The 12,957-nt window shown below is 50.1% G+C and overlaps 1 protein-coding gene across 3 annotated transcripts; it reads left to right on the top strand.

Moving 5' to 3' along the window:
• Positions 1–5,937: 5,937 nt before the first annotated feature.
• Positions 5,938–11,648, top strand: LOC129831327 (UPF0500 protein C1orf216 homolog). 3 transcript variants are annotated; one of them, XM_055894635.1, is made up of 2 exons: positions 5,938–6,246; positions 10,158–11,648. In XM_055894635.1, exon 2 carries the CDS (start codon positions 10,225–10,227, stop codon positions 11,281–11,283), a length of 1,059 nt encoding a protein of 352 aa, XP_055750610.1. In that variant the 5' UTR covers positions 5,938–6,246; positions 10,158–10,224; the 3' UTR covers positions 11,284–11,648. The 3 variants fall into 3 exon arrangements, with proteins under 3 accessions (XP_055750610.1, XP_055750609.1, XP_055750611.1); XM_055894634.1 differs by lacking the exon at positions 5,938–6,246 and adding an exon at positions 6,882–7,268; XM_055894636.1 differs by lacking the exon at positions 5,938–6,246 and adding an exon at positions 7,278–7,419.
• Positions 11,649–12,957: the final 1,309 nt, after the last annotated feature.

Genomic DNA, 12,957 nt, shown 5'->3' with positions numbered 1-12,957 from the left:
CCTAGTAGCTCTGACAGAAGCCCGCACCAACTATGGAGTCAGCAGGAGCCGCGACCACCCCTCTCCCAACTATGGAGGAGCGTGTCCAGCATCATACAGCTGTACTTCATCGTATCGGATCAGCGATGGACCAGATGATGGAGAGGATGGAACGATGGGAGAGGAGTGGTCTCCCGACGCCCCCTACAGCTCCCCTGCAGACGACACAACCCACTCCCACAGGGTCATCGGCTGGGACCAGCTCATTGCGTCTCACCCCCCCGAGGGAGTACGATGGAGCAGCGGCTGGTTGCCAGGGATTTTTGCTCCAGCTTGAGCTTTACCTGGCTACCGTGCGTCCGACTCCCTCGGAGGAAGAGAGTGTAAGCCTCCTTGTCTCCTGTTTGTCGGGGAGAGCCCTGGACTGGGCCAACGCGGTATGGAACAGCCCAGACTCAGCTCGGGACCATTATGCAGAGTTCACCCGTCGGTTTCGGGCTGTGTTCGACCACCCACCAGAGGGCCGAGCGGCGGGTGAGCGTCTGTTCCACCTGAGACAGGAGACGAGGAGCGCCCAGGAGTTCGCTTTAGAGTTCCGGACCTTGGCTGCTGGTGCGGGGTGGAATGACAGGGCCTTAATAGACCATTACCGTTGTAGCCTTCGGGAGGACGTCCGTCGGGAGCTAGCTTGTCGGGACACCACACTATCTCTAGATGAACTGATCGACATGTCGATTCGACTAGATAACCTGCTAGCTGCCCGCGGGCGTTCAGAGGGGGTCCTGTCCATTCCACCTCCCAGCCCTCCCGCTCCAACTCCGATGGAGTTGGGAGGAGCTGCATCTAAGGGGACCGGAGGAGGTGGCTCTTCTTGCACCTACTGTGGCCGGAGAGGACACACTTCGGACCGGTGCTGGAGGAGTCCATCTGGGAGTCGGGATGGCAGGCGGAATACTCCTCGGCCACCTCAGGTGAGTAGGCACAAGACTCACCCAGAGCTCCCTGTTGGTCATATGTTTTTGGTTATTTTTTTCCCTGCGTTTTTTCCCTCTCTTCAGCATAAGGCGCTAGTCGACTCAGGCGCAGCTGGGAGTTTTATGGATCGTGGACTCGCCCGTAGGTTGGGTATTCCGCTGGTGCAGATAGACCCACCTTTTCCCGTGCACTCCCTAGATAGCCGACCGTTAGGGTCAGGGCTGGTCAGGGAGGCCACGATTCCGCTGGACATGGTAACCCAGGGGGATCATAGGGAGCAGATCAGTTTTTACCTTATTGATTCACCTGGGTTTCCAGTGGTGTTGGGGATTCCCTGGCTAGCCATTCACAATCCCCTCATTTCCTGGCGACAGGGAGCTCTTCAGGGGTGGTCAGATGAGTGTTCAGGTAGGTGTGTGGGAGTTTCCATCGGTGCCACAGAGTCCAGACCAGGTTTCCACTGTGCGCATTCCCCCAGAATATGCCGATTGGGCTATCGCTTTTAGTAAGAAGGAAGCGACTAAATTACCACCTCATCGACGGTGGGATTGCGTGATAAACCTCCAGGAGAACGCTGCACTTCCCAGGAGTCACGTGTACCCTTTGTCACAGGAGGAGACGTTGGCTATGGAGACATATGTCACGGAAGCTCTGGGACAGGGGTTCATTCGGCCCTCCATGTCACCCGCCTCCTCGAGTTTCTTTTTTGTGAGAAAAAAGGAGGGAGGACTGCGTCCGTGCATTGATTATCGAGGTCTAAATTCAATCACAGTGGGATTTAGTTATCCACTACCTCTGATCGCTACGGCGATGGAATCATTCCACGGAGCGCGTTTTTTCACAAAACTGGACCTCAGGAGCGCGTATAATCTGGTGCGTATTCGGGGAGGAGACGAGTGGAAAACAGCGTTTAGTACCACATCAGGCCACTATGAGTACCTCGTCATGCCGTATGGGTTGAAGAATGCTCCAGCCGTTTTCCAATCCTTTGTAGATGAGATTCTCAGAGACTTGCAGGGGCAGGGTGTGGTAGTATATATTGATGACATCTTGATCTATTCTGCCACACGCGCCGCGCATGTCTCCCTGGTGCGCAGGGTGCTTATGCGACTGCTGGAGCATGACCTATACGTCAAGGCTGAGAAATGTGTGTTCTCCAAACCAGCCGTTTCCTTCCTGGGTTATCGCATTTCCACCTCGGGGGTGAGGATGGAGTGTGACCGCGTAAACGCCGTGCGTAATTGGCCGACTCCAACCACGGTAAAGGAGGTGCAGCGGTTTTTAGGGTTTGCCAATTACTACCGGAGGTTTATCCGGGGTTTTGGTCAAGTGGCGGCACCCATTACCTCACTGCTAAAGGGGGGGCCGGTGCGTTTACGGTGGTCGGCTGAGGCAGATGGAGCCTTCAACCAGTTGAAGGCAAGGTTTACTGAGGCTCCCGTGTTGGCGCATCCGGACCCTTCGTTAGCGTTCATAGTGGAGGTGGATGCGTCCGAGGCTGGTGTTGGAGCCGTGCTATCCCAGCGCTCGGGCACGCCACCGAAGCTCCGTCCCTGTGCTTTCTTTTCAAAGAAGCTGGAGCCGGCGGAGCGGAACTATGATGTGGGGGACCGGGAGTTACTAGCTATGGTAAAGGCCCTGAAGGTGTGGAGACACTGGCTTGAGGGGGCCAAATACCCTTTTCTCATCTGGACTGACCACCGAAATCTGGAGTATATCCGAGAGGCGAAGAGACTGAGTCCACGTCAAGCTAGGTGGGCCATGTTCTTTACTCGTTTTAGATTTACGATCTCTTACCGACCAGGTTCCCTTAACACTAAGGCCGACGCGCTGTCACGTCTTTATGACACGGATGACCGGTCCATCGATCCGACTCCCATCCTTCCAGCCTCGTGTCTGGTGGCCCCAGTGGTATGGGAGGTGGACGCGGACATCGAGCGGGCGTTAACGGTAGAACCTGTGCCATCCCAGTGTCCAACTGGCCTTAGGTACGTACTGCTTGGTGTTCGTGATCGTTTGATTCGGTGGGCTCATACACTACCTTCTTCGGGTCATCCGGGGATTGAGAGGACAGTGCGGGATCTTAGGAGGAAATACTGGTGGCCCACCTTGGCTAAAGACGTGAGACTCTATGTCTCTTCCTGCTCGGTATGCGCACAGAGTAAGGCTCCTAGGCACCTGCCGAGAGGGAAGTTACAACCCCTCCCGGTTCCACAACGGCCATGGTCTCATTTATCGGTAGATTTCCTGACTGATCTTCCCCCCTCTCAGGGGAACACTACCGTTTTGGTCGTTGTGGATCGGTTTTCTAAGTCCTGTCGTCTCCTTCCATTGCCTGGTCTCCCTACGGCCCTACAGACTGCGGAGGCTCTCTTTACCCACGTCTTCCGGCACTACGGGGTGCCGGAGGACATCGTATCTGATTGAGGTCCCCAGTTCACGTCCCGGGTATGGAGGGCGTTTATGGAGCGTCTGGGGGTCTCGGTCAGCCTTACCTCTGGGTATCACCCTGAAAGTAATGGGCAGGTGGAAAGAGTGAACCAGGAAGTGGGTAGGTTTCTGAGGTCGTATTGCCAGGACCGGCCTCGAGAATGGGCAAGGTACGTCCCGTGGGCAGAGTTGGCACAGAACTCACTCCGCCACTCCTCAACTAACATGTCGCCATTTGAGTGCGTATTGGGGTACCAGCCGGTCCTGGCTCCGTGGCATCAGAGCCAGACCGAAGCTCCTGCGGTGGAGGAGTGGGTCCAGCGCTCTAGAGAGACCTGGCGGGCAGTCCAGGCCTCTCTCAGGCAGGCCAGTGAGCGACAGAAGAGGAGCGCTGACCGCCACCGCAGTGAGGCCCCTGTGTTCGCACCAGGGGACAGGGTCTGGCTCTCGACCCGAAACCTGCCCCTCCGCCTGCCCTGCCGGAAGCTGGGGCCGCAGTGTGTGGGGCCATTTAAAGTCCTGAGGAGGATAAACGAGGTGTGTTATAGATTACAACTCCCTTCTTACTATCGTATTAACCCCTCGTTTCATGTGTCTCTCCTCAGGCCGGTGGTAGCTGGTCCCCTTCAGGAAGGTGAGGTGCCGGAGGTCCCTCCGCCCCCTCTGGATATCGAGGGGTCCCCGGCGTACGTTGTACGAGCTATTCTGGACTCGAGACGCCGGGTGAGGGGCCTGCAGTACCTCGTTGACTGGGAGGGGTACGGTCCGGAGGAGAGGTGCTGGGTACCGGGGAAAGATATTTTAGATCCTTCCCTCTTGGCTGATTTCCACCGTCGCCACCCGGATTGTCCTGCGCCTCGCCCTCCGGGTCGTCCTCGAGGCCGGGGTCGGCGCGCTGCGGGAGCCGCGCGTCAGAGGGGGGGTACTGTCACGAATCCCGCCGAGGATGGTGCCTCTTCCTGTTCGGGCGGAGCTCGGCGGTCGTCGTCACCGGCCTACTAGCTGCCATCGATTCTTTCCTTTTTGTTTCTGTTTGTTTGGGCTGATTGGGTGCACCTGTTTTGAGTTTAGTTTGGTGGGTAGGCTATATAAGGTTAGGTAGCCCGCTGGCTGTTGTGCGGGCTTACTTTCTGTTATGTTGGTGTTGGATCGTGTAGTGGATTTTTGTATTTCCTCGGAACTGTTTAGTCCGGTGTTTTTGGACTTCTTTTCTCATGCGCCCGTATGTTTTAGGGCATGATCTTTTCCCTGTGCATTGGAAATAAATCCACGTTCCTTAACCTTGCTCTCTGCGTTTGACTCCATCCACCCAGTACTCCTAGTAGCTCTGACACATGTTCATTAATTGTTTATGGTTCATTGAACAAGCATGGGAAACAGTGTTTAAACCCTTTACAATGAAGATCTGTGAAGTTATTTGGATTTGTACTAATTATCTTTTTATTTCACCTTAATTTCTTAATTAATTAATTAATTAATTTCTTTTTTTGCTGAGTTTTTGTGGGTTTGCAGATGCTTCCAACAAAGCCATTGGTGCATTGACATACATCAGAGCAACTGATGAAGATGAACAAAGTGGAGTGGGCTTTGTTTCGCAAAAAGCCAAGTTAACCCTTCAATCTGAGGCTGCCATACCCCGCCTTGAACTATGTGGAGCAGTGTTGGCAGTAGAAAACTATAGGGTATTGTGTTTAGGCCAGTGACAAAAAAAATCTCCATTTAATCAATTTTAAATTCAGGCTGTAACACAACAAAATCTGGAAAAAGTAAAGGGGTGTGAATACTTTCTGAAGGCACTATATCTGACTTTGACGGGCTGAATCCTAGTTGGGGAAGTGTCCACTCAGCACTAAGTTTTGTGCAAATTTGGCATTAATGTCAATAGAATTGTGTGAAAATGTAAGTAACATACTTATCACATACTTAAATGTGTCCCTAATGTCACTGTCTCTCCCTCTCCCTCTCTGCACCTTCATTTTGATCAGTCTTACCTTAGCTTCAGAATACAAACAATGGAATATCAGTTGACTCTGACCTCAACCTGACTGAACCAAGACTGTTACCTATACCTACAGACCTCAGTCCTTTAGAAGTTCCACCCATCCTCTGTTGACCTCTCTAGGCTCAGAGAGGACCACTCTTGGTCCAGAGTTAAGATAATTGCAGTTTATAACCTAATGATTATGATAAGTGGCTAATAATAAGGCCCCATTAGGAGTACTTTTAATGACCGCTTTTATCTCTCCATCTCATTAGTCCATGGTGATTTAGCAGCAGGTCTCAGGGTTAGGGGCTGTAGGAAAGCTCATTACACACCATTAGGAACAGGCACAGGGGCTGGAGTGAACCCCATGGATACCGTCTTAGCTTTAGGCTGAGACTTAATCCATGGTTTTGTTTATTCAATCATAACATTTGAAAGATGGGGAAGGTTATGTGAATTATATTAATCGGGCCTGACCGACCACAATATCTAGAGGACAAAGCCGTTTTATTTTACTGCCAACCCGAGAAGAGGCTAGAAAAATTGACCAGAAATATGCACTCTTTCACTCTCCGTGATGCATTCCAAGGGGTGGAACATCTAACTAAATGTAAGGGGGTTAGTTTTATTTGGCGTGTCTTGGTCGATTTGACTATCTCTGTTAGAGAAGAGAAAGCTGGAGGTCCTCTCAACTCTAGTTCTCTGTACAGTATCTGCCGTTATGCATTGTGGTGTTGTGAGCTGACAGTATAGCCATTGGTCGCTCCCCTCGGCCACTGTCACAGTAAGGACTGGTGTTGCTGAAGATGAAGCTGAACTGAGGGAAGTGGGTCATTACTTGGGGCTGTGTAAAAATCTAACAAGGTCTTATTCGCTAGGTAAGTCATGCTCTTTTTATTAAATGCTGGCGTGTGAGATGGGTGGTTATGAGTTGCCTCGGTTGCTCTGTAACCGAAGCACAATATTTATTTACCGCCCCAAGGGACCTCGCGGATGACCATGCGTCTGAACATTTGGTTCACATGCACCGCAGCACGCGCTCTCATTGTTTCTTTTTGTATGTCTCGCAATGTTTCTATTTTCCAGCCTTGTAGCTATCTGTTTCTCTATATCGGTGTCCTGCTCCACGGTTCTTTGGAAGATAGAGATGATTTTGCATGTGACGAGGCCGCGGGCGGCCGATGTGTTTGATGTATTTTTCATGTGCTTAGGCTACTATTGAACGATGGGGAGGAGGGGGACAGCCTGGAGGTGCGACACTTGAATGGGGATGTTGTTGAAGTGGAAAGGGTTTGAGGGGGGAGATGGGGTGAAGGGGGGCGAGGGGGACTTTCGCTCTTCTGCCGCCAGCGACTGCATGTCAGGGAATGGGGAGGGAGAATACTTGCTAAGTCTGTCTGATGTACCATACCTCCCACCCGAAAACACACTTACACTCAACACAGGCGTTCTCTGTGATCTAATACCGACATATACACAGTCGTCAGTTTAAAGCGACGCAATGCAACAAATAGCAGTCTGTCTCACTTGACAACAGTGTGAGCATGTATTGTAGGTAACATTTGAGTAGCCTATAAACAATTGTTCGTTTGTGGCATATACTTTTCTGGCCGTACCTTCCCTTTAAAAAACAAGGATATGATGAGACATTCCAATGTCATTTCTGCAGCACTCTTTCTGAAGTTTCCTTTCTACCTTCCCTGCCCAGTTTTAAGAAGTGAGTCATTGGGTAGGCTAGCAGTCCATTCTATCAGAGCGCTAGAGAGAGTGGATGGGATGGATAGAGTTTCTGGATAGAGCGGAGGTAGTCACTGAAAACATTACATAGGAGGGTCGACCGGAGGTGAAATACGGAGGGCGCCGAATCTAGTTCCTCTACGAAGCACTTGTCTACCACACGGTAAGACAAGGCCCTCCTATGAATCAATTCACACATTTGTCAATCAGAATTATTATGTAACTGGTGAATGAAATAAGAAATGGTAAGGTCGTTTTGTATGAGTGGGAGAGAGGTTATCGCTACGGCCGAGAGAGGAGAACTCGGATGTGGGGTGAGCTGATGGCGCTGCTGCTATAGGGCTATGCTATTACGCTATAGGGCTATGCTATTACATAACGCACAATGGAGATTCATTCATCTTTATATTATCTTCATAAAACCGCGTTTTTTTACGACATCTGTTTTTGTCAAACCATATTATGTGGTCTATGTGGGATAATATTACATCTCAACGCTTTATGTCGTGAGATCTGTAGCCTATAATAGTCTATGTGCTTTCATCGAGCATCGTCGTTTGTTCATAACATTTCGAATCTATTTCAGAACGAATGAATGAAAATGAATGTTCAAGCATGATGCTGTTTAGCTTCAAAGCAGGTGGTGTATTGAGAACAAACAACCGCATTAGACTAATGGTGCATCCCGTAGTTGACAGCGTTTATACTGTGTAGTTTAACATAAACTACCAAAAAAAAGGATGGAAATGCGTTTTATTGTTGGGCTATTGCAGGAACCACAAAGGAATAGAAAACATAGATTAACATGTTATATCTCATCACCTAAATGTCGATTTTACTTGATAACTTAATGCTCACTAATCGAGCGTCAATATTTACATAGATGCCAGTGGCGCGCGCGACCCTGGAACGTTAGTTGCTGTCCTTCAGCACAACGTGCCTGCGCATCATGGGACAGAATGAGTGACAGTACCCCGAAGTCAGGATTAGAGAAATTTCCATTCAGAGGAGACATGTAAATATTTGATGGTAATATAAATGGAGTGAAATTGGACGCACTGAGCAGCTCCTCTTTACCATATTAGAAAAATAAGGAATAGGAGTGATACATATTGAAACATATTATGAGTGAAACATATTGTGAGTTATTCAGCAGCATACAGGACTGAATCAGGAAATGAGGCGGGAGTTAACAAATTATTGCATGCAGATTTATCTAAATTGTAGGCTAACTCAGGGATTAGCCTTGAAACAATTGCTTTAACTAACTTTCACCAGAGGAGCTAAATGCCTTTTATGCTCGCTTCGAGGCAAGCAACACTGAAGCATGCATGAGAGCATCAGCTGTTCCGCTCTCCATAGCCAATGTGAGAAAGACCTTTAAACAGGCCAACATTCACAAGGCCATGGGGCTAGACGGATTACCAGGACGTGTACTCAGCATGCCCAGATCAACCGGCAAGTGTCTTCACTGACATTTTCAACCTCTCCCTGACCGAGTCTGTAATACCTACCTGTTTCTCGCAGACCACCATAGTCCCTGTGCCCAAGAACACGAAGGTAACCTGCCTAAATGACTATCGCCCAGTAGCACTCACGCCTGTAGTCATAAAGTGCTTTGAAAGGCTGGTTATGACTCACGTCAACACCATCATCCCGGAAACCCTAGACCCACTCCAATTCGCATACTGCCCCAACAGATCCACATATGACGCAATCTTATTCGCACGCCAAACTGCCCTTTGTTACCTGGACAAAAGGAACACCTATATCAGAATGCTGTTCATTCACTACAGCTCAGCGTTCAACACCATAGTGCCCACAAAGCTCATCACTAAGCTAAGGACCCTGGGACTAAACACCTCACTCTGCAACTGGATCCTGGACTTTCTGACGGGCCGCGCTCAGGTTGTAAGGGTAGGCAACAACACATCTGCCACGCTGATCCTCAACGCTGGGGTCCCTCAGGGGTGTGTGCTCAGTCCCCTCCTGTACTCCCTGTTCACCCACGACTGCGTAGCCATGCATGACTCCAACACCATCATTAAGTTTGCTGACGACACAACAGTGGTAGGCCTGATCACCGACAATGATGAGACAGCCTATAGGGAGGAGGTCAGAGAACTGGCAGTGTGGTGCCAGGACAACAACCTCTCCCTCAATGTGAGCAAGAAAAAGGAGATGATTGTGGACTGCAGGAAAAGGAGGGCCGAACAGGCCCCAATTAACATTGACGGGGGTGTAGTGGATAGGGTTGAGAGTTTCAAGTTCCTTTGTGTCCACATCACCAACAAACTATCATGGTCCAAACATATCCAGACAGTCGTGAAGAGGGCATGACAACACCTTTTCCCACTCAGGAGAATGAAAAGATTTGGCATGGGTCCCCAGATCCTCAAAAAGTTCTACAGCCGCACCATTGAGAGCATCCTGACCTGTTGCATCACCGCCTGGTATGGCAACTGCTCGGCATCCGACCGTAAGGCGCTGTAGAGGGTAGTGTGTACGAGCTGTACATCACCGGGGCCAAGTTTCCTGCCATCCAGGACCTATATACTAGGCGGTGTCAAAGGAAGGCCCTAAAAATTGTCAAAGACTCCAGTCACCAAAGTCATAGACTGTTCTCTCTGCAACCACACGGCAAGCGGTACCGGAGCGCTAAGTCTAGGTCCAAAGGGCTCCTTAACAGCTTCTACCCCCAAGCCATAAGACTGCTGAACAATTAATCAAATGGCCACCGGACTATTTTTATTGATACCCCCCCCCCCCCCCCCCCCCCCACCACCACCACCACCACCACCCACCCTTTGTTTTTACACTGCTGCTACTCGCTGTTTATTATCTATGCATAGTCACTTTACCCCTACCTACATGTACAAATTACCTCGACTAACCTGTACCCCGCACATTGACTCGTTACCGGTACCCCCTTGTTATTTTATTACATTTTTTGCATTTTATTTACATTTTCTTAACTATTTTTTGTTGGTTAAGGGCTTGTAACATGTGACAAATAAAATATTATCTCTTCTGTCTCTCCTTTTCTAAACAGTGAATCTCAGTCAAGGTCAAGAAGAATTGATTCTCGGTCAAGAAGAAGTGAGTTTCAGCAAAGGAAAATGCTTCACCAGAACCGACCCGTGAATCCCCAGTACGGAGGCCAGGGAGGCGGCTCCTCCTCACTGCGGATACTCAGCAACAACAGCCAGCCTCAGGAGGGCAACAGGAAGCAAGGCAAGAAGGACGGCAACTTCAACTTCCTGGGTCAAGACGATGACATCATGATGGGAGGGGACGAGAACCGCAACCAGGTACGTCCTTGTAACCTGAGCTTGTTGGGCCGCGATCAGCCCCACCCTCCCTCCTCCTCATCCTCTTTCAACCACTACGGTCCGGGGCCCCTGTCCCCACTCTCCCGCCTTCCCTGCTGGAGCCCCCTGGAGCCCCTGCCTGAGATTGAGAGTGGAGACAATGGGTACAGAAGAGTCCCCCCGGACGGCGCAGAGGAGGGCAAGATGCAGGAGGAGATGGTGAGGATGAGCGATGACGAGAAGGAGAAACAAGAGCTGAGGGGAGGCAGCATGAAACAGGGAGTGGTGGTGGAAGAGGAGGAGGTGGAAGGGGAGGATCCAGAGGAATGGGGCAACAGCGACTCAGAGTTTGAGTTCAGGTCCAGCGGCAGCCTGTCCTCTCTCAATATGGAGAGTGGAGGCGAGGGTGCTGGGATGGGGGGGTGGGATCACATTGGAGTGGGGGAGCCCATGGCCAACCACCACCAGGGGAGCGACCAGCTTACCCCCTCTTTGACCAGGAAGTGGGACGACAAGACGGCGAGGACAAGGAGCGACAAGCCTCTGAGAATGGGGAACAGCCTGCTTGACGGGGGAACGTTGTCGGACTCGGACACGGACTGCGGTGAGCTACCTGAGCTGGAGGAAGCCGTGTGGACCCTGAGGGAACGCGAGCGCTTTAAGGCCCAGGAGATGGAGAAGCACCAGGTCCAGCTGACCATGTACCGCAGGCTGGCTCTGATCCGCTGGGTTCGCACCCTGCAGGGCCGCGTCCAGGAGCAGCAGAACCGCCTACAGTCCAGCTTTGACGTCATCCTCGACCACAGGAAGGAGCTGCTGCGCATGGGTGCTGGCACCACTGCAACTGCCACCGCCAGCCAATCGTAGAGCAAGAAGGAAGAGCGGAGGCCATAACAGGAAGTGGCCACTAGCACAGACAGGACAATCTTTGAAGGGGAATTCAAAGGCATTGTTGCCATTGGCGATGGTTATTGTGCTTATTTTGTCCCAGGCTTAACTTTCCCTGAACTAGACGATCTCCAAGCCTCCTCTGAGATTTCACTCTGTTGTGGTGTTTCAATAAGTGGATAATGCAGTTTGTTTTTTATTTATTGGCGTCCTACCCTGTGTCACTTTCCAAATATATCCAAGTCACCTTTCTTCTTGAGAGCCAGGATACCTTTTTTCACCCTAATTCCGCCAATCTATTGAAATATATAAGAGTTTAATAAATGCTTGTATCTTAAAATGTTCTATGTACGTCTAGACTGCTATTTTGTTTGTTTCTATAACTGTGATATAATCCATGCCAAAAAATATTCAAAGTACAACATATGAGGTGAAATGTTTCTTCTCCAGTGGCATAATACAATTGTTTTAGAGTTCTTTTGTGTATCGATAGTTGATCATTTATAAGGCTAGGAAGATATTGGGATTTTACTAGTCTATTTGCACTCTTCGCACAGTATAATCCCCACATCAATGTTAGGTCAGCATACAAAGAAAAGTGTGGATTAGCAGCATATGAGAACAAGTAGGCTATGTCAGATAGCTTATATTGAACACATGCTAAACCTAAGCTATAGGCCGTTCGTTTGACATACACTACATGACAAAAGTATGTGGACTGTTCCCCCCTTTGCTGCTATAACAGCCTCCACTCTTCTGTGAAGATGTTGCAGGGACGTGTGTCCATTCAGCCACAAGAGCATTAGTGAGATCGGGCACTGATGTTGGGCCTGGCTCGCAGTCGACCATTCTATTTCATCCCAAAAGGTGTTCGATTGGGTTGAGGTCAGGGCTCTGTTGCAGGCCAGTCAAGTTCTTCCACACCGATCTCGACAAACCATTTCTGTATGGACCTCGCTTTGTGCACAGGGGCATTGTCATCCTGTAACAGAAACAGGCCTTCCCCAAACTGTTGCCACAAAGTTGGAAACAGAGAATTGTCTAAAATGTCATATGCTGTAGCATTAAGATTTCCCTTCACTGGAACTAAGGGGCCTAGCCCAAACCATGATAAACAGCCACAGACCATTATTCCTCCTCCACCAAACTTTACAGTTGGCACTATGCATTGGGGCAGGTAGCATTCTGCTGGCATCTGCCAAACTCAGATTTGTCCATCGGACTGCCAGGTGGTAAAGCGTGATTTATCACTCTAGAGAACACATTTCCTCTGCTCCAGAGTCCAATGGCGGTGCACTTTACACCACTCCAGCCGATGCTTGGCATTGCGCATGTCGATCTTAGGCTTTTGTGCAGCTGCTCGGCCATGGAAACCCATTTCATTAAGCTCCCGACGAACAGTTATTGTGCTGACGTGGCTTCCAGATGCAGTTTAGAACTCGGTAGTGTGTGTTGCAACCGAAGACAGGCGATTTTTAGGCCCTACGTGCTTCAGCACTCGTTAGTCCCGTTCGGTGAGCTTGTGTGGCCTACCACTTCGCGGCTGAGCCGTTGTTGCCCCTTGACATTTCCACTTCACAATAACATCACTTAAAGTTGACTGGAGCAGCTCTAGCACGGCAGACATTTGAGGAAAGGTTGGAAAGTTGGCAT

The sequence above is a fragment of the Salvelinus fontinalis genome, chromosome 32 (genome assembly GCF_029448725.1).
Source record: "Salvelinus fontinalis isolate EN_2023a chromosome 32, ASM2944872v1, whole genome shotgun sequence".
Taxonomy (NCBI): Eukaryota; Metazoa; Chordata; class Actinopteri; order Salmoniformes; family Salmonidae; genus Salvelinus; species Salvelinus fontinalis.
The sequence above is the reverse complement of the archived record's forward strand: the minus strand, read 5'-3'. Positions and strand labels throughout refer to the sequence as shown.